Genomic DNA, 21818 nt, shown 5'->3' with positions numbered 1-21818 from the left:
TGGGAATAAGTTTAACAAACACTTCTCACTAGCTAGTTGTCAAAAATTGCCATTAAGGTGATCCTGAAAGAAATTTAGAAAAGTGATAATGGAGCCTGGATTTTCTTTTCTTTTTTAAATTGCCTAGGTAAATAGATCTATATATCAAAGGCAGATGGTGTGGTGGGGCATTGATGCTCACCTCCCAACAGCTGAATTGTTGTTGCTGCTTACCAGGTGTTTTGGTCCAAACCCCAGATTGGCTCCAAAGCAGTAGGACCAGGTTGGCACAGCTGATGTGATTGCACCATGTCAGCCTCTTCACTGCCTCACCCCTCCCAGTTGGCAGCAGCAATTGAACTGTTGGAAGGCCCCACCATGGTCTCTGCTGCTGCTGCTGCTGCTGCTGCTGCTACATAGAGATAGTGCTATTTTTAGCACCTCCTAATAGTAAATTGCCTCTTTATAGCATACACCATTCACATGTGGAATAAACTGAATGAATAGATAAATAAATGTGTCAATCTTTGGAAGTGTTTTGGTCGCCCCCAACATTCACATATTACCAGGAAGTTGTCAAGCCTCTGATAACCCCACAGTGCCTGGGTTAGAGAGATGTTTCAGAGATGAATTGGAGAGGAATACGAAGATGAACATATTCTCAGCTGTAAGCCTTTTCATCTCATGCTCCTTAGAAAAGGAGTACAATGTGTGATTTTACTGTATTTTTGGTTTCTGTGGAAGCCGCCCAGAGTGGCTAGGGAAACCCAGCCAGATGGGCGGGGTACAAATAATAATAATAATAATATATTATTATTATTATTATTATTATTATTATTATTATTATTACAGTCATTAAAAAAAATTAGGAATGGATGTACCATGCTATATTACAAGCAAAAAAACACACCTTGTTTGGATGAATTGGAAGAGCGGCAAAAAGATTCCATTGAGCACATGGATTGATAATATGGACAGATTAGCTACATATGAACGAATTGTATGTCGACGCAAATTAAGAATGGATAAATATGAAGAAATCTGGAATGAATATTTAAGTGATAAGGTGGATAGTGGAGGGAAGTGGGGGCGGAGAGAGAGGTTGGAAAATATTGTTAAAAGGGAGCAGTCATAGGTATATCAGTGTATTTAAATCTGAATTGTCAAATTGTGTTATTATTGTTATTATGGTTTTTGTTGTAGTTTTTTGTGGTTGTTTGTATCGAAAAAATGATTAAATAAATTAAAAAAAAATCCCTCGTGTTGCGTTTGCTTCAGGTTGAGCGTTTTCAGGTTGCGTCCCTCGGCAACCCGGAAGTACCGGAAAGGGTTACTTCTGGGTTTCGCCACTCGCGCATGCGCAGACACTCAAAATGACGTCACACGCATGTGCAGAAGCAGCCAATCGCGACCCGCGCACACACAGATGCGGGTTGCATTCTGCTCAGGTTGCGAACGGGGCTCCGGAACAGATCCTGTTCACAACCAGAGGTACCACTGTAGTGGGATCTTGGGGTGTGGGCCAGAGGGAGGGAGGCTGAAGAAAGTTGCTTCCAAAACACGTCCTCTGAGAGAAACATGGCTCTGCGGGCAAAAGTTGCACAGCCGCTGCCTGTAGCGACACAAGGGTCCAGTCTGAAGGAGTGTTGGACACTCATTATAAACAGTGGAGGGTTTTTAATGATGCCACTTAGCTGGAGAGGTTGGTTGTTAGCAGAAGTGTGGAGAAGAAACCAGGATGTCATGCACACTTCCTTTCCCCAATGCTATGTGTCAAGTCTGAAGAACTGCTGTTCTGTCTCAGAGGTAACAGATTGAAGAGGTGACATCAGTCAGCAATGAAAGAGCTTCTGCTGCCCTCTCCTGGTTAGGATTGAGCTGTACTGTGGCAATCCTACTTTCTTCCTGCTCTTAGATTGCAGCTGTTATTTTCAAAAAAGGTTTGCAAGGGTGGTGGAGCAGGCTGTGTGTTTGTGTCCACAATAGCGTGTGTGCACATGTGTGTGTGTGTGTGTGTGTGTGTGTGTGTGTGTGTGTTAGTCTCATGATACAGAAATTTATCAGAAGGCACCTCACTGATAAGCATCAGCCATTACAGGCTTGCACGAAACAATTTGGAAGTTAGGAAATGGCAGCAAGGCAATTAAAAACCATCACAGCTTGTGCTCTTTTAAGTTTCCACTCAGGTACTCTCTCTCTCTCTCCCTCTCTCTCTCTCTCTCTCTCTGTGTGTGTGTGTGTGTGTGGTGTGTGATGCATAGAATTGCCAAGTATCTTTGTTAATAAATCAGCAGTCACTGGGCATTTCTGTTCTGAGGATGCCTCTACTCCCAGGGTTGGGAAAGGCAAGTGTCAACTGTCCACTCCCTTCTCCCAGCCCCTTCATGACTCTTGGTGAGATACAAGGGGCCAGCAGGGATACTGGATGAGGCATGCTGTGGAATGAAGAGCTGGAAGAGGTTTTGCATCTGATAAGACCGCGGTGTGACTCACCTTGTTTCTTGCATGCAGATGCCAGAGACTGGAATATGCATCTTCATTGTCCATTAGGTCACCTCCTTTGCTATTTTTAAAATGGACTACTGGATTGCTTTTGTACCTTGCCGTAAATCAGGTGGACACTGGATGTTTGAAAACATGCATTCTTATTTAAATTGCTTAAGGTATTCAAACCACAATCAGTCATCTCATCTTGCTGCCATGACAGAAGTGGCATGAGATGAACCATTCATTATATGAACGGGGCACAGAATATAATGCTGTTTGCTGTGCCAGTGTCCTGGGGGGTGTTTGGTGAAAAGAGCAGTATTTTGGGCCAAACACAGCACCTCTTCAGTGCCAGAGCTCACTCTGGTGCATATAAAACAATAAGGGTGGTCATGCATCTGAACATGTGCAGAATATTTCTTCATTGCTGCTTAGTATTCCCCTGCTAGTCCTCATAACCTGATGCCTCACTACCTTGCCAACCCCCCGTACTTCATTGTCTCTCCACTGACAGATGGCTCTCTTAAAATTATCATCTGCAGGGACTTGAGCGAGAACCTCCTTCTGGCTGTTCCCAGGAAGGCGTTTCGCGGAGCTACTGATCTCAAGAACCTGTGAGTGACCAGGCCCAGCAGGGCAGTGGATAGGGAAGCACAGCATGCCACATTGGCCTGGAGAGATTGGCATTATGTTTCATGCATGCACATATTGAGGTCATAGGGCTAGCAACTGCGTAGAGGAAGATCTCAAAAGTTCCTTCTACAACAGCAAATACTAATAGGATAATAGCAGTGGGAACGTGTCCCACAGATACAATGCAGTGCCTGTTGTGCCCCAAATCATATTTCCCACCCACCCATACCTATCCCTCTCCTCCTCTTGGCTACTTGCCGTTCTCCAGTGCTACTTATGCATACCACAAAGTCCTCCGGCATTTCTTCTCCTTTCATTGAGTGCAGCAGATTGGTCTTTGTGTCGAGATTCCTAGATATTGGTCTGCCAGCACAGCTATTGAGAACAGGTATATTAATCTCCTCTTTCATCACTCAGACAACTGGACAAGAACCACATCAGCTGCATTGAGGAAGGGGCCTTCCGTGCTCTCCGTGGCCTGGAAGTTTTGTAAGTGTCTCTGGGAGGGCTCTGTAGAACGTTTGTCCCATCGGGCTGGATGGAGAGCCTGCCTAGAGAAGCATGACTGTGGTAGAATCCAGCTCAGTTGATGGGAGGGTGGTCTGGAAGCACCCTGGGGTTAGGGCTAACTCTTCACAAGAAACAGTGCCCACCCCTAAATGTGGGCAAAGAGTCTGTTTTTCTCTATAGCTTTATCACTGGTGTATGATCTGCTGGCTCAGGTGGCCATAGCCTTCTCCCCTTCAACACCCCACTCCTGGCCACTATTCATTTGTAGGCACCAGGCCACACCAGAGATGTTTTTAACTTAGAGTGTTATATCCTGAGATTCCCACCCATGCTGGTAACATATAGGGTCCAGGTAGCATTCCATCTCCCCAGAAAGATGGAGGTCTTTTGGTATTACACCGATTCTGTATCAGTCGCAGTGCTTCCCAGCAGAACTGAAAGTGCTATTTTCCACCTTTAGAGCCCTCATTGGTTTGGGGCTAAGTTATTAGAAGGAGAAGCTGTGCCTGTATGAACCTACCTTTGCTTTAAGGTGGATATCAGAAGCCCTACTTGTTGGCCTGCATTTGAGATCATTTAGATTGGTGGGAACCAGGAACCAGTGCCTTCTCAGTGGTGGCCCCTACTTTATGGGATACCCTCCCTAGAGAAGTGTTGATAGGTCACTTTAGCTTCAGTATTTAATTTGTTTTGAACTGTTTTTAATGTTGAATTTTAAATTGTTTTCAAAGGGCGGGTGATAAATCAATACAACAACAACAACAACAGTAATAATTAGTAATAATTGCCCTACCATATTACTATGCAATTGTGCATAGGATTGTAGCTTAACAGGGTTTTTTAAATCCCAGTGGTGAAAACAAAGCAAAACAAATAACATTATACCTGGTCTGGTTTCAAAAGTGATCAAGTGACCACCCAAAGCCCAGTAGCTCCCCTTGTGCAAACCACTGGAGCCTGGTCCTGAGCTTACAAATGTCAGCGGGGCCTTCCTCCCAAGCTTGAGGGGAGTGTTGGGTCAGATGAAGGTAATATGTATGCAATCCTGGGGAAGCTGGCCTATTAGTCATTGTAACTTTTCTTGCTAAGGGGTGCCCTAAAATTCACCTGTTGAGCTGTCATTCTAAGATCCTCTGTTGTAGGGGTGTGTTAGAACTGGCCCTTGCTTCTCCCATGCTGCAAATGATTTTGAAAATAAGATGTGCTGTCAATCTGAGAAGTGTCACATGCCATTCTGTGAGCGTTGTTTGTTTGTGTGTACACTGCACACATAGCCAGATGAAAGGACAAGATGTTTCTCTCCAGCATTCACTGATGCTCTTCCTCTTCCTCCTTCCTGCAGGACTTTGAACAACAACAACATCAGCACCATCCCCATCTCCAGCTTCAACCATATGCCCAAACTGCGCACCTTGTGAGCACATGATGAAGCAGCCCAAGAGTGGGGTGGGATTGGGGGTGGGGTGGAAGACCGCAGACTGGACATTTCATAAAGCATGGTGGGCTGGGAGCTACCAGTCCATACAAGGAATCCTGGTGGCAACTTTTCACTTTTAGGTCCTGCAGATCTCCCTTCTTGGCACTGGTGTTTTCATAGTAGGTAATGCCTAACCCTGTGCCCAGGATCCCAAGAACCTGGGGCCCTACAAAGATGTGGGATGCTGCCCCCCCAATGGCAGAAAGAGCCACAGCTCTGTTCATAGAGTTGTTGGTTCCTTTAATGACAAGGTGTATCATGGGACAGAAAGGGGTGGCATTAATGTGGTGGGCAGGACACTGGGTGAGAGCAATCCAGTCCATGGAATGCAGAGTAAAAAAAGAGGTAAAGGTAAATGACCCCTGACAGTTACGTCCAGTCGCAAACAACTCTGGGGTTGCGGCACTCATCTTGCTTTACTGGCCGAGGGAGCCGGCATTTGTCCATAGACAGTTTTTCCGGGTCATGTGGCCAGCATGACTAAGCCGCTTCTAGCGAAACCAGAGCAGTGCACGGAAATGCCGTTAACTTTCCCACCAGAGCAGTACCTATTTATCTACTTGCACTTTGACATGCTTTCGAACTGCTAGGTTGGCAGGAGCTCTCCCCGTCGCAGGGATTCGAACTGCCAACGTTCCGATCGACAAGCCCAAGGCTCAGTGGTTTACACCACAGTGCCACCCGTATCCCAGAATGCACAGTACTAAGGCCCAAATCCCACAGCTTCAGATCCCTATTGGACTGGACTCTCCTTCCCAGGAAATGTCCCCACATTTTCATTCCAGCTCAGTAAACCTAAGTCTGTCTCTCTAGAAATGGCTTTACCTGCAGTATCTATGCAGGTGTCTCAAGAGGTAGCTGTGGAAAGACAGTGATTGATGTTTCTTCCCCCTCCCCCAACCTTTCCTCCCCTGGGTCCCTACAGCCGCTTGCACTCCAACCAGCTCTTCTGCGATTGCCATTTGGGTTGGCTTTCCCAGTGGCTGCGCCAGCGCCCCACAATTGGGCTCTTCACACAGTGTGCCGGCCCTGCTGCCCTCCGTGGCCTCAATGTTGCAGAGATTCAGAAGAATGAATTCAGCTGTTCAGGTGAGTGGCATCTATGGGGTTCCAGGAAGCTTTGCAGACCCCCAGAATCACCAGAAAGAGGCCCCTTCTGCCCTCAGATTCAAGGCATATCAGCCCTGGAACCAAAGTGAAACCTGCCACAAGAGACCATTGGTCTCTCAAATGAACACAGACCCTCTTACCACGACACATTAGTTTCGGGAGCTCTTGTGTCTCGTGTGCAGGCCATGGTGGTTGCATGACTGCAGCCTGGACTGCAGAAATTGCTTTTCATTCTACAGAAATTCTTTTAAAAGCATTGTCTCCTTTTATCCTGCATTTTTCTATTTCTGACAGTGTGAAGCTATCAAACCATTAGTGCTGGAAGCTGCCATCTTGAAAGATGCCCGCTTGCTCCCTGCACCAGCCTGTGCTCTTTATGCAGTTTTCCTCCTCAGCGTTGTGAAATGGTGCACCATGCTGCCCTTTCTGTCTCATGCTCATTTGTGCACTTGCCCTCCCCATCACACTGTCCGTTTCTTGTCTCTGCTGATTTGAACTATCAACCTGTGTAGCAGTTCTGCATATGTATATGCCTGCATATGTATTTATCTCTACGTGTAAACATCTGTGGAGAGGGGCTGAGAGGAGGGCATGCTGTGGCCCAAAGGCTCTCTAGCTGCCCTGAAGAAAGTACACATTCCAAAACCCCAAGAGACCACAATGTTCCACAAGCAAAGAACAGGTAGGCAGGGCTAGGGATGCCCTGCAGTGCCGTGGGTTGCAAGCCCTATGCAAAGAGGATGCACTAAGCTTCTGCATTCTTCTCTGCAGGCCAGATGGATGCTACCAGGACCCAAATCTGCAGCTTTTCATCAGGTTCCTGTCCCGCCATGTGCACCTGCAGCAATGGCATTGTGGACTGTCGCGGCAAGGGGCTGACAGCCATCCCTGCCAACCTGCCTGAGACCATGACTGAGATGTGAGTGGATACTAGGAACATGGTGGGAAGGCAGGGGGTGGTGGGACCTGAGCACTAGCACCCTTCCTAATCACATCTACTCTGCTTGGGTGATCCTGTCTCCTTTGGCTGGTATTGGAACAGGGAATATATTGTTGCCTAAGGAGTACCATAGGGCAATTCTCAACTGTGACCTTATGTCAGGGGTGGGGAACCTCTGGCCCATGGACCAGATTTGGCCTGCCAAGCCATTTCACTCAAGCCATATGCATGATGTGAGGACAGGGCATGACTGAAAGGGGCTTTCCAAACACCCCACAATCAGCCAGTTGCCATGTGTCTGGGAAACAAAGCACAAAGCACTTTGAGAGGCGTGTGTCCAGCATTTCCCAAGCACCAAGCATGTGACTAGCAAAGCACTCTGCACAGTGCTTTCCCAAACATCTGACAATCACCTGGTTTGGGCATTTGGGAAGTGCTGTGCAAAGCTTTGACAGGTGTCGATCACCTGATGCCATTATGTGTCAGGTGACTGGCATATGGGTGGCCCTACTGACTGTTGAAGTTGGCCCACAAGGGTAGGGGGAGATAAAGATGTGGTCCACTGGTCCATAAAGCTTCACCACTCCTCCCTTATGCGGAGATGACTCTAGTTTTTGCCAGTCCCTTTTGTGGCTAAAAGCTGTACCAGGATCAGAGATTTCTGCTTCCAGAGAACTGGGGGAGATGTGTCAAAGTGAATCCAGGAATACAGCTGTCTGCCTACTCTTGGGGACTACCTCCTGCCTGATCTCTGTGGCATCCTTGTTGGAAGAGACGGCACTTCAGTTACTCCCATGGTGCAGTCAAGCTGATTTGCTTTCTTGTGTTCTGTTTCCCATGCAGACGCTTAGAACTGAATGGCATCAAGTCTATCCCACCTGGAGCCTTCTCATCATATAAGAAGCTACGAAGGATGTGAGTGTCTTCAGCCAGAGTGAACAATGCTGGGCTTGATGGACAAATAGTCTGTGCAGGCCTAAGGCAATACCTTCTGTCCAGATGTGATATGGGCAGAGGGGAAGCAGGTGTTGCATTGCAAGGTGTACTCGAGGGAGCACAGAGTTGTATTGGCTGATGTGCACCTTCATCTCAGTCCTGCTAAGGAACAGGAGTGAAGCCTTTATTATACTCTATAAAGAACACAAGGTGGGAGAGGCACCTTCAGAAAAGGAAGGAGCTGTGACTACATGCGTAGGAGCGTTAACTTTGTCTTTGCCTTTCAGAGACCTGAGCAACAACCAGATCTTGGAGATTGCGCCTGATGCCTTCCAAGGCCTGCGCTCACTCAACTCTCTGTGAGTAGCCTCAGTAGGAGCAAGCATGGCAGACATTAGTCTAGGTGGGGAAGTGAAATGCCACTTGCATGCAGCATGAGAATGTTCTTGCACAAGCTCCACACACATAGCTCTACCACTGGCTATGCGCTGTGGCTTCCTGAATATGCCAATTCCAACTCACTGCCCTCTTGGCCAACATATTGCTTAGCCTTTCTAATTCCCAGTTGCTGCCGATAATGTTAGCATGTGAGTTGCCCCACCCACCACACTCCCCCACCACCCACTGCACTAGCAAGTTAATGTGGCTCCATTCCAAAGAGCAATCTGTGTCATGGTTGTCTCTTGAAATGCAATTTTGCAGGCACAGCTCCAGATGGCAAGTGTTTGCATGAAATAGTTCTCCATGGACCTTTGGCAATTTCAGTCACACCATTTTAACCCTTCTCTTTTGAAGGTTTGCAATGGAATGAGCGAAACTGCTGCAACCTTGCGGGGAGCCACTTGACACAGGCAGCTTGCCATGTGGAGCTGCGCCTACCTAGCTGTATCAAGTGGCTGCATATGGCCATTTGCATATATGAACTGGGCCTCAGTGGGGACTTAAATCACAGATTCCCTGACGCTGGCATCATAAGCCAGCTGCCACCTCACAGTCTCATTATCGTTACGTCTGCTATGTATGAAGGGTGAGCCTGGGTTCAGTTGTTCAAGATGGCCTCTTTCCTCAAGATACATCAGGACTTAACCACCGAGAGACCCTACTAATTCGAGCACTGGTTTTGTTTCTTTTCCAGAGTCTTGTACGGGAACAAGATCACAGAGCTGCCCAAAGGGGTATTCGGGGGCTTGTATGCACTGCAACTACTGTAAGCACAAGTGAGAGGGATAGCTAGAGGGCCCTTTGGACATCACTATAGCAGGGGGCGAGTGGCAGTGTGGAAACCTTGATCCAGATGGCAAAGGGGCTCCAGACCTCCCATCTGGCTCCCATACAATTTCAGCATACTTATGTACAAACCTGACAGCCCTTTATCTCTTCCCTGGAACCTGCAACTCTCCTTAACAAGCCTTTTCTTCTTTCCTGCCTTCATCTTCCACACAGCCTGCTTCACTGTCCCCTGTGTCTTTCTACTCCACAATCCCATCTAGAGTTACTGTCTTCTCCCCAGCTTTAATCTTTGCTTCCCTCCTCATCTGCCTATATTCCTCAACTATACCAGGGGTCAGCAACCTGCAACCCATGGGCCACAAGTGGCCCATGGGGGTTGTTTAAACAACCCACGAGCCACCTGCTCGGTGAGTCCCTGTGCACTGTGCTAAACTGGAGCAGTGCGGAGTGGGGACTTGCTTCTGCTGCGCCAGAAATCGCGTCTGTGCAGATTCAGATGCCAAAAATCTCATCTGCGCAGGCGCGATCTGGCCCATGGAGCAATCTTCACGGGAGTGAACCATCCCAGGCGAGGTAAACCTTGCCAACCCCTGATCTATGCTATCCCTCCCTTCTGTCCACCTCAGATTCAGGGAAGGGTTGTGGGTATCCTGTCTCCTCACCTGTCTTCTTTGTGGCCATTTTGTTCTCTGACCTACTGTCACTTGGTCTGGGCTGTGTGAGTAACATGCTGGGTGTTAGTTGAGTGGGTGGGATCTGCGAAATCCCCTACTGTGAGCAATGGCCAAGAATATTTTGTGTGTGTGTGACAGACACTACCACTACAACTACCACAACGTGCACACACACACTCTGATATGGTGTTTTGTGCTCCTTCACTCCAGGCTCCTGAATGCCAACAAGATCAACTGCATTCGGGCAGATGCCTTTGCTGACCTGCAGAACCTGTCGCTGCTCTCGCTGTACGACAACAAGATCCAGACCTTGGCCAAGGGCACCTTTGCCACCTTGCGAGCCATCCAGACTCTGTGAGTGCTGGCTTCTCTGAAGATATGTCCAATGAGAACAGGGTTCTGTGGGAGGAAGGGAGGAAACGCCCTTGGAACACTGGGGTCCCACTGAGAAGGCAGGTAAGATTCTGTGGCCAAGGCAGGAGATTACCACAGGGGCATAGAAAGAGAGCCACAAGCCTTGCAAGGCCATGCCTTTGCAACCATGTTCAAAACCAGCCTTCCCTAACTGGGTGTCTTCCCATAACTTGACTGGAGCTGATGGAAGGATGGAAGTTGTTCCAAAAATATCTGAAGAGCACCAAGTTGGGGAAGACTGCCCTAGAGTGTAGAGGCTGGCCCAGGGCTATTGGCAGAGCCCAGCATCCTGGCACCAAAGTGAAGTCACAAGGAAATGGACCACTTTGCCTTCAGGGTGCCTACAAGAGCATTCAGCATTATGCCAGCTTAGAAGCAGCATCTTGGTTGCTAGATTTAAGGTTGCTCTGACAGCAGCCACCAGAACAACTCTGAAATTCAAGCTGCTCTTGTTTCTTTCCCTCTACAGCCATCTGGCCCAGAACCCCTTTATTTGCGACTGCAACCTGAAGTGGCTGGCAGACTTCTTGCGTGCCAATCCTATTGAAACAAGTGGTGCTCGCTGTGCCAGCCCCCGCCGCCTCGCCAACAAGCGCATTGGACAGATCAAGAGCAAGAAATTCCGCTGCTCCCGTACGAATGATCTTCTTCTGTAGGGCTGCGTATAGATTTGGGGATCAGGACAGAGCAGATATTGGATGTTTCCCTAGCACTTCATTGCATACTTATTCAGGGATCCTGACATTAGCACCTCAGTGAAATCTAGGGGAAGATATTGTAGAAACACCCCCCCCCCACTGAAAAACTGCAGTGTTTCTGTTCTCTTATTTTAAAAATTAACTCTTACATCTTGTGCACACATTGATGGCTGGTGGTGTATATGTCTATTTTTCATCAGAAATGCATATTAAGTTAATATGCATGATGTCATTTCTAAGCATATGTATCTGGATAGAAATATGCATTCTGTTTTCATTCACACTGCTGTATATATACTTGTTCATACATGTTTGAGGAAGTTATGAGCAGCATAGCCTTTAATATCTTAAGTTTGCTTCATTCAAATTAAGACTCCGCATATTTCTGTTCACAGCCAAAGAACAGTATTTCATCCCAGGTAAGGGAGCCAGTATGGAGATGCTAGAATTTGCACGTGAGTTGCATGCGTATGTTCGTGGTATGTTTGCACTACTGGCAGAATGAGGTTGCAGCCTTGCAGGATTGCTGTTATGATGTGTTTTTAATGGCTTGCATTAGATCCAGCAGTGGTGGCATGGACTGTTTGCAGGCACTGTGGTCCTTCCAGAGGCTCAGAACAAGATCAACCAGTCTCTGTCTTTCATATCTACCTTCTCCATTTGCTGTAGCACAGGAGTGGTGAACTCAACAGGCCACAGGTGGTTCACAGCCAGTTTCAATCTGTCAAGTCTCCACTGCTTCTGGCTACTTGATGGTGGTGCCACTTATTGGAGCCTTACTCTATGTACAGAAATTTCTGGCTTAATTATGCTGGCCAGAGGATTTATATATTTTTATTTATGAGTTCTGCATTCAACTGGGATCCCTGATAAAGCAGAGTTCCCAATTGCCTGGTGGCTTCTACTCACCTTCAAGCAGCCATGGTAGAAGCTCCCTTCAACAGGAGAAGGTCTGGGACTGGGTGAGCAGGAATGTTGGGAGAAGAGTGAGGCCTCATGCCCCCAGACAGAAGGAATCCCCTTAGAGAATATGCTTATTCAACAGTCCCAAGTATTCACACACACCTCTGTGTGCACTCTTTCTCATTGCTTTCTCTTGGTGGCAGGTACGGAAGATTACCAGTTGAACAGTGAATGTCACAGTGACGTCGTCTGCCCCCCCAAGTGCCGCTGTGAAGCCAACGTGGTCGAGTGTTCCAACCTGAAGCTGACAAAGATCCCAGAGCGCCTCCCTCAAGCCACAGCTGAACTGTAAGTCAGCATGCTTTGGCCATATCTAAGAACCATACTTCCCTCCTCACTATCAAAAACCAAGTACTCTTATTTGCTTTCCGTGTGGCTTTATTTACACAGTTGTGGATAGCAAATGTTGCTATTGTAGGGTTGCTGGGGTTTTGAGGACTGATCTCTGTGGCAGGGACACGGAGGCATTCTCTATGGTTTTGGGGTTTGCCCTCCCCCCTCCCCCATCATGCATTGAGATGGAAGGACCTGCCTGCTGTTTGGCTCCCCCTGCTGAGGCACACCTGACCTCCCAGACTGGCTGCCATCTGTGAAGCAGGATTTCATTTTAACTCTATAGAGCCCAACAAACATAAGAAGAGCCCTGTTAGATCAGGCTAAATGTCCATTTAGTCCAGCATTCTGTTCTCACAGTGCCTATGGGAAGCTTGCATGCAGGATCTGACACAACAGTGCTCTTCCCACTTGTAATTCCCAGGGACCGGTATTTGGAAGAATGCTGCCTCTGACAGTGGAGGTAAAGGTTAAAAGGTTCCCTACATACTTGCTGCTAACCGTGAATCTATGAAACTCGCAGTTCTTTTTCTTTCTTTTAAAAAAAATAATATTTATTACCTTTTCCAACAATTCTCGCAGTTCTTTTTCTTAAGGTGAAAATAGAAGTGAGGGGGAAACTCCTTGTTGTCTAAGGGTTTTTTCTCCTCATACTTAATTCATACTTTGAATCACTGCAGTATGTCCAATTCTTCTTCTTCTTCTTCTTCTTCTTCTATTATTATTATTATTATTATTATTATTATTATTATTATTATTATTATTCCCCACCCATCTGACTGGGTTGCCTCAGCCACTCATCTAAGATTCCTAACTTCTGTACCCAGTGCTCATCTTACACACTGACAAAGCTTAGAACTTCTATTTCTGGTGCGTATTTCATTCCAGTGCCTCTCCCTTCTGTAGTGCACTGCACTGCACCCAGCATCCCATATTGTTTACTAAACGGGTATCTGAAGCCTTTTATATGAAGCATTTATTCTCCATGCAAGCACAGTGGAATGGCCCTTGGCCCTATCCAGTACTGAGTCTTTCATTGGGCCATTTCACCTTCTATTTCTATTCTATATAGAATATACTTTGAAATTATCTGTGTGTAGGAAAAGGGCACATTGTTCATGTGGACAAGTGGCTGCAGATGCTTGATTTCGAAAGCTGGTGTGTATTGGCTTTCAAAGCCATATACTTACTCCTGGCAGAACAATCCATTTGGATTACACTTTATATTCTGATACATATGCACATTTTTATACACAGGGATTAACTCAGTACAGAGTGGAAAGAATGTGTTAAGCAATGCAAAGTTAGTTTTCAGAGATGGGCCTAGAATACACATATATTTTATTTTATTCACTGCTTTGCTTTCCGAGCTGTATGCTTACAATCCTTTATTTCTGTTGCAGGCGGCTGAACAACAATGAAATCACAGTGCTGGAGGCCACAGGCATCTTTAAGAAGCTCCCACACTTAAAGAAAATGTGAGTGTGTGGGTAAGGGGTTCTCATAGCAGAGGAGATACTCCAAAGACCTCTTGTGCACACAAGATCTGGGGGAAAGGAGGCGGCAATATGAACAGGGCTTAGAGTGCAGGAGTATTCCAACAGGAGCCAGATATTTCTAATGCAAGAGGCTGACATGTATGCCTAGAATGGAAAGGCCAAACTAGAGATGACCTTTGTCACATTGCTTGGTGTTGCATAGTTGATTTTTAAAAGTTGAACAGCTGGCATAGGGGGGCCAACCAGATCAGGACAATGGTGTGGAGTGAGGGGAGCTTAGACCCAGTGCTGGAATTGCCCCCCCCCCGCCCCACCTCAACTGCTGTTTACAAGGAGAATAAAGCTTCCATTGACATCAGTGGGAGCTTTCCTTTCAGTGCAAAGAGCAGGCACGGGAGGGAGAAGATTCTGATCAAGACTGCCAGGGGCTACTCGATGGGCCTTCAGAAGCAGAAACAATTTTTTTAGAGGAAGTCAAAGGCTTCAGAGTAAACATATGGCATACATTCAAAGTGGGTTCAGCAGGCGCAGGTTGCAGAAGAATTAAAGACAGCAAAATAAAACCAGCGCTGTTGGAACTACTACAAATATTCTTCATTTGTCTCTGTTGGAGAGAAATGCTCCTTGTAGGCTGCGCACTGAGTTGAGAAAACTTTCTGCCTGCTCCTGTGTTCCACTATCACTTCATGTTCCTTGCTTTCCCAGAAACCTGAGCAACAACAAGGTGTCAGAGATTGAGGATGGGGCCTTTGAAGGGGCAGCTTCAGTCAGTGAGTTACACCTGACGGTTAACCAGCTGGAGTCAGTGCGCAGCGCCATGTTCCGGGGCCTCGATGGGCTGCGGACCCTGTAAGTTGGCCTAACGGGGGTTGTTGGCCTAACTGGGGTAGGGAAGATAGGAGAGAGCAGCAGTGGTGGGTTGTCAGTATGCAGGAGGAGTAGCAGGGTGGAGAATGCTGTCAGTCTCCTTTGGCTTTCCAGGGGTAGTTTGTAGAACGGGCTTCTTCCCATTCTCTGTCCTCCTTCCAGGATGCTGAGGAACAACCGCATCAACTGCATCCACAATGACAGCTTCACGGGACTGCGCAATGTGCGCCTCCTCTCACTGTACGACAATCAGATCAGCACCATCTCACCTGGGGCTTTTGACACGTTGCAGTCGCTCTCCACACTGTGAGTTGCGAGGCGGGGAAATTCTAACCTATTAACTAACCTCTGAACACGCTCAGTCCTCTATCCCTTGGTGAGAGCTGTCTACATGGTGTCTGCTACCCCACCTTGATTGTAGGGAGGCTCCATAGCTCAGGAGTAGAACCCACGCTTTCTATACAGCAGGTCCCTACTTTAATCCTTGGCTTCTCAAAAGCGCTCCTATGTAGCAGTATTGGAAAAATCTGTCCCTAAGACCTTGGAGGGCTGCTACCTACAAGCCTTTGCTAGATTATCCTGTGTTTGCCCAGTTTATTTATCTCCCTCCTGTACCCTTCCCACCCAGGAACCTGCTGGCTAACCCCTTCAACTGCAATTGCCGCCTGGCCTGGTTAGGCGACTGGCTTCGTAGGAGGAAGATTGTGACTGGGAACCCCCGCTGCAATAATCCGGACTTCCTACGCCAAATCCCACTGCAGGATGTGGCCTTCCCCGACTTCAGGTGTGAGGAAGGTAACTCACAGGCTCTCTGTGGGGATGAGGAAGATGGGGAGGGAGCAATTATGCAAACTGAGGCTATGATTGTATAGCAGGTGTATCTTCCCACAGACCCACATAAGGCCCTATTTGAGTTTCCGCTAGCAGACCAGTGTAGTATAGTTGGGAAGGCTGTTGTGGTTGAACGAGGTTGATATTCCCATTAAGCCATAAATGTCCAACCCTTTTCCCTGTCCAGAGTTGTTGCAATATGAATTTAAACCAACAGAGGGCACACAGGAAGTCATTACGGGAAATGGGAGTGCCATGTATTAAGCCAGATTTTGAAAACGCTGAATGTCCATTAGCCCAGGCTGCACTGTGTGTGTAAACTGCCTCAGCCCTCAAATCTTGCAGTCGCAGTTCACACATGGAAATGAGTTTCCTCACACAGATCAGCTGAAGTGGGAGGAACCCAAAGGCTGCTGTAAAGGGCAAAGAAGACTGCAGCCACTAATGAAATGATGTGGTCGCCCCATTCTGAAAAGTTGTGGGAGATTTAGGGTGCGTGTGTGTGTTTATGTATGCATGCATGTATGTCTTGCAGTCTTCTTCTTCTCATACTGTTTCCTCAGTTGGGATGGCCTTTTTTGTTGTCCCAGCATGGGCACTGGTCAAGCTCAGCAGCAATTACATTGACATGCCTAGCAGTTTTTGTATTGCCTGGTGCCTTCAAACTAGACATGGATGACCACTGCCATCCATGACTTGATCATGGATGGAGGATTTGATCTGGCATGTGTAACAGAGACTTGGTTGGATGAAGCAGATGGGCCTGTCCTTGCCGCTGCTTGCCCACCAGGTTTCTCTTACGCACAGCAACCCAGGTCATGTGGGCGGGGAGGGGGGGTTGCAGTGATTTTTAGGAAGTCATTAGTCTGCACCAGGCGTCCTATTGGGAAGACCCAGTTTTCTGAGTGCATGTTCTGGAAGTTGGGCAATAGGGGCAGTACAGGATTCCTATTGGTGTACCGACCTCCCCGCTGCACCAAGGATTCCCTGCCCGAGCTGCTTCAGGTCATGGCGGATATGCTCCTGGAGACACCTAGCTTGGTTGTCCTGGGGGATTTTAACATCCATGCCGACACGACCTTACAAGGGGCCGCTCGGGACTTCGTGGAAAGCATGGCCTCCATGGGGCTGTCCCTGAATAAGTCTGGCCCAACTCATAGCCACGGACATGCCTTAGACTTGGTGTTTACCTCTACGGATGCTGGTGATCTGACATTAACTAAAAGCGAAACAAAAGAAGTGCCATGGTCAGATCACTTCCTGGTGCAACCGGACTTCTCCGCAACCCTTCCCCTCCGCAGGGAGGTGGGACCGATTCGGATGGTCCGCCCCCGCCACTTAATGGATCCAATTGGCTTCCAGAGAGTGGTAGGGGATGCTTTATCCCAAGTTGATGGCCTTTCAGCTGATTCCCTGGTGGCCCGCTGGAATGCGGAGTTAACCAGGGCTATTGACTGTCTGGCTCCGAAGCGCCCTCTCCGATTGCATGGAGCCCGGACAGCCCCGTGGTTTTCCCCGGAGCTGAGGGTGATGAAACAATCGTTGAGACGGCTAGAGCGCCGGTGGTGGAAAACTCATTCTGAATCAGACCGGACACGGGTTAGAGCTCAACGTCGAGCCTACCAAGTGGCAATGGCGACGGCGAAGAGGGCCTTCTTCACCGCCTCCATTGCATCTGCAGAAAACAGCAGCAGGAGACTTTTTCAGGTGGTTCGCAATCTATCAGAACCACCTGTACCACCGGGGCCTGGTAGGGACCCCAAGATCTCCTGCAATGCTTTTGCAAAGTTTTTTGCAGATAAAATCGCTCAGATTCAGAAGGAGGTAGACTCCACCGTGGGAGCAGGGCCAGGGCGGGAGAGTGCTAGAGTTCTGTCTGGTCCTGTTACATGGGATCAATTCCAATCTGTTACCTCCGAGGATGTGGACAGGCTGCTTGGACGAGTGAAACCGACCACCTGTCTCTTTGATCCTTGCCCATCCTGGCTGATAAAAGCGAGCCGGGAAGGGCTGGGCGATGGGATCTGCGGGGTGGTGAATGCTTCCCTCTGTGAATTTCAGACCCGCTGAAAGAGGCGGTCATTAAACCGCTTCTTAAAAAAACATCTTTAGACCCGGCCAATTTGGCCAACTATCGCCCAGTCTCAAATCTGCCATTCTTGGGCAAGGTGATTGAGCGGGTGGTTGCTGAACAACTCCAAGCACGCCTGGAGGAAACGGACCATTTGGATCCCTTCCAATCGGGATTCAGGCCTCACCATGGGACTGAAACTGCCTTGGTCGCGCTGGTTGATGATCTCCGGCGGGCTAGGGACAAAGGTGAGAGCTGTTTCCTGGTTCTGCTGGATCTCTCAGCGGCCTTTGACACCATCAACCATAACATCCTTCTGGACCGTCTAGAGGGGCTGGGAGCTGGGGGCACTGTTATACAGTGGTTCCGCTCCTTCCTCCTGGGCCGTGTCCAGAAGGTGGTGGGGGGTGAGTATTCAGACCCCTGGGCTCTCACTTGTGGGGTGCCTCAGGGTTCTGTCCTCTCCCCCATGCTTTTTAATATCTATATGAAGCCGCTGGGAGAGATCATCAGGGGGTTTGGACTGGGTGTTCATCAGTATGCAGATGACACCCAGCTCTACCTCTCCTTTAAATCAGAACCAGTGAAGGCGGTGAAGGTCCTGTGTGAGTGCCTGGAGGCGGTTGGAGGTTGGATGGCGGCTAACAGATTGAGGTTGAATCCTGACAAGACAGAAGTACTGCTTTTGGGGGTCAGGAGGCGGGCAGGTGTGGAGGATTCCCTGGTCCTGAATGGGGTAACTGTGCCCCTGAAGGACCAGGTGCGCTGTCTACATGGTGTCTGCTACCCCACCTTGATTGTAGGCAGTGGTCATCCATGTCTAGTTTGAAGGCACCAGGCAATACAAAAACTGCTAGGCATGTCAATGTAATTGCTGCTGAGCTTGACCAGTGCCCATGGTGACTGGGAGTGGCCGCCGGGACCACATAACACCGGTTCTGAGAGATCTGCATTGGCTCCCAGTACGTTTCCGAGCACGATTCAAAGTGTTGGTGCTGACCTTTAAAGCCCTAAACGGCCTCGGTCCTGTATACCTGAAGAAGCGTCTCCACCCCCATCGTTCAGCCCGGACACTGAGATCCAGCGCCGAGGGCCTTCTGGCGGTTCCCTCATTGCGAGAAGTGAGGCTACAGGGAACCAGACAGAGGGCCTTCTCGGTAGTGGCGCCCGCCCTGTGGAACGCCCTCCCATCAGATGTCAAAGAGATAAAGAATTACCTGACGTTCAGAAGACATCTTAAGACAGCCCTGTTCAGGGATGTTTTTAATATGTAATGCTGTATTGTTTTTAATACTGATTGGGAGCCGCCCAGAGTGGCTGGGGAAACTCAGCCAGATGGGCGGGGTATAAATAATAAATTATTATTATTATTATAGACATAAACTGAAACATAGCACAAATCTTGTCAGGCATGCAGCAGGTCCACACTTACGTAAGGGGCTGTGCCGCCGTGGTTAGGAGTGGTCTCAAGGTCCCCCCCCCCAAAGTCAATTAATTGGTTAAAAGCAAGGCAATTTAATCAGCTATTTAACCACTCAGTATAAATAAGTACAGTATCTTAATGCAGGAAATATTTTTGGAGATGTTTAACACAGCGTCACTTTACTAAATAGGTAAATCATTAACTGTCTAGCAAATCATCTTAAGCCACTGGCCCTGGTCCAAACAGCAGCTTCTGATATGGTGCATCTATGCAGGGTGTGGAGGGGTGGCTGCTGTTCGGGGGGGGGGGAATTAACAGCTCCATAGCTTTTCCCATGTGCTTCTGAGAATTGAAACCCTTGTGTAAATCAATAGGAGGACATAGATGTCAAAGGGACCTTTCACACTCTTTCCAATTAAGAGCGGTGTTTTATTTGCAATGAATTAATCACACCAGTTGATTAATATTCTCAGTTCTAATTGCTGCTGATGCCTTTGGCCCTTTGATAAAGTGGGACACTTTATAATGGCGATATAAGGGCAGACTGAAATCTAGATTTCCCTGGAGAAACATAGGATAATGTCTGCTTTCAAGATCTCCTATTCCATCACCATGCCGTCTCTTTCCACTTTGAACCCTTTGGCTTGTGCCTTGGCAGGTCAGGAGGAGACAAGCTGCTTCCCACGCCCTCAGTGTCCCCAGGAGTGCACTTGCCTAGACACTGTTGTTCGCTGCAGCAACAAGCACCTGAAATCCCTCCCCAAAGGGATCCCCAAGAACGTCACAGAGCTGTGAGTAATGCTGCCTGGGCCCTTCTGCTGACGCTGCATCCGGGAAGAAGGGGCAATGTGGGCACTGGCAAGTTGCACCCGTGGATGAAGGGGCTGGGACCAGCCTAGTGAGAGGCATGCAGCTTTATACCTTGCACTGTTCAGCAGATCATCCTCAAAAGCTAAACACTGATCCAGTGCATGCCACATTCTCTGTGGGTTCAAAACTGGATTCCACTGAACTCTGAAGGGATTTTTTATTTAGGGGAATGAGTTCTGTGGCAGGTGGAAGGGGCCTGTGGTACTGTTATATTACTCTGCAGTGTTAATGAATCCAATGTTGATACCCTAGAATCAAACATCTGGAAAACTGGAAGAAAGCAAGGCAGCCTGAGACAAACATAGTTTCAGATTTAGGAGAGCACGTATGCCACCCTGTTAGAAATACAGGCGTGAAATACAGGCATTTGCACTTACAAGATAACTCTGATGGTTTTCCCTTAGCTGGCACCATTAACAGAGGAGCAGGGACAGTGCTTATCACTAGTTATAGCTTCTAGGTTTAGAGTCCTTTGAACACCATTGTTGGAAGTTTAACAGTCCTCTCCTGTATTGCTGCTGTGACCTCTGATGCATCCTTCATTGTCCTTGCAGCTACTTGGATGGCAACCAATTCACCCTGGTTCCTGGACAGCTCTCCACCTTCCGTTACCTACAGCTGGTGTAAGTATCTGAGAAGAAGTGGCCTCGCGTGGGTCCCCGAGAGCTTGCCATAGTCTTTTTTTCAGAGAGGCAGGAGATGGGCTGTGGGCTGTGGCCTTTTCTCAGACATTTGTGCAGCATGTCTGTGGAAATTTTTAGACCAGGCCTAGGTGGGGAGTGGTGCAACTCATCCCTCAGTGGACGCTGATCAACTGATTTGGCTCACATGGTATCAGCCTTTCACCAGTACAGAGGGGCTGGTTGGGGGTACAGGAGATCTTTGTGGAATCAGGTGGCCATTCTGTTTTCAGGCTCCCAGGAGAGCACCAAAGAGAATAAAGCAGGTGCAGAAAGGCTGAGTGGCACCCAGATGTTGTATCTCCCACCTGGTTCTTCCATCAAAATGCAAAAAAAAGCCTTTTCGTTAAAACACACACATACCATAGAGCTATATGGAAACAGAGAAGCTTCTGAAAAACAAGAAGAGGATGGTCAAAGAAGCTAGCATGGAGGATAAGAAATATTTTTTGTCTAAGGGAGAATTTGAGAGGAAGCATAGGACCCATTCTGAATTACATAAAATTATGCTTAACATATTAGCTTGTACAGCTGAAGAGGAGGTGAGAAGCATAAAGCATTAAAATTAACCATTAAATGTTTTTAGATTTTAGCCGCCTTGGTTATGGGGTCGCTAAAATGCAAATGCCGTACAACTAAAAAAGCTGGATTCTCTTGAGCAAGGTGCAGTTAACTCAGCTCAGGATATTGGGTGAAGTAAATAATTCTAAAAACGCCATCTAGTCCATCTGACTTTGGATTTGGAGTTCATCCATCTCTCTATTTACTTTGGTTTCCCTGGACATTAGAATAGCTTTGCTTTTCTGCTAAGGCACTGTGAGTCCTTTAGGAACTGATTTCAGTTCCCAAAGAGGTAGATTACCCTTCTGGCATCTCTCTCATATGTGGTTCCTGGAATTTTCTGAATGATAGCCTTTTCCCCTGCCCCATTGACCCCACCTCACTGACTTTTCATCTCAAATGTTTGTTTACTGTCTGCCTAAGGAATTCCAAAGGACCCTTTGCAGTTTATTTTATTTGCTGGCTGTTGAAATGCAGCTGAGTCTAAGTCTTAAGCACACTGACTCCAAGATTCACTCCATGCTCTGCAGGTCATCTTGTGATTTTCCCTGGCCTTCAGAGCATGTGCACTGCTAGATTTCCTTCTTCCTACATGATACAGTTTATCAAGATTCCTTTCTAGCAGCACCAGA

General features: G+C 47.8%; 1 protein-coding gene across 1 annotated transcript in view; it reads left to right on the top strand.

The window, feature by feature from the left end:
- The window catches only part of SLIT1 (slit guidance ligand 1), a 134206-nt gene that overhangs the window by 94244 nt on the left and 18144 nt on the right, over positions 1-21818 (top strand). The window contains exons 5-22 of the mRNA XM_081863861.1: positions 3009-3080; positions 3517-3588; positions 4952-5023; positions 6012-6175; positions 6968-7115; positions 7980-8051; positions 8360-8431; positions 9208-9279; positions 10187-10330; positions 10860-11023; positions 11484-11507; positions 12195-12339; positions 13788-13862; positions 14589-14732; positions 14913-15056; positions 15379-15545; positions 19734-19866; positions 20500-20568. Of these exons, the coding sequence (XP_081719987.1) occupies positions 3009-3080; positions 3517-3588; positions 4952-5023; positions 6012-6175; positions 6968-7115; positions 7980-8051; positions 8360-8431; positions 9208-9279; positions 10187-10330; positions 10860-11023; positions 11484-11507; positions 12195-12339; positions 13788-13862; positions 14589-14732; positions 14913-15056; positions 15379-15545; positions 19734-19866; positions 20500-20568 (1953 nt within the window). The remainder of the gene's footprint in view (positions 1-3008; positions 3081-3516; positions 3589-4951; positions 5024-6011; positions 6176-6967; positions 7116-7979; positions 8052-8359; positions 8432-9207; positions 9280-10186; positions 10331-10859; positions 11024-11483; positions 11508-12194; positions 12340-13787; positions 13863-14588; positions 14733-14912; positions 15057-15378; positions 15546-19733; positions 19867-20499; positions 20569-21818) is intronic.

Source organism: Podarcis erhardii, assembly GCF_964252035.2.
Source record: "Podarcis erhardii genome assembly, chromosome: 5".
NCBI classification, from domain to species: Eukaryota; Metazoa; Chordata; class Lepidosauria; order Squamata; family Lacertidae; genus Podarcis; species Podarcis erhardii.
This window is presented reverse-complemented; position numbering and strand designations above follow the sequence as displayed.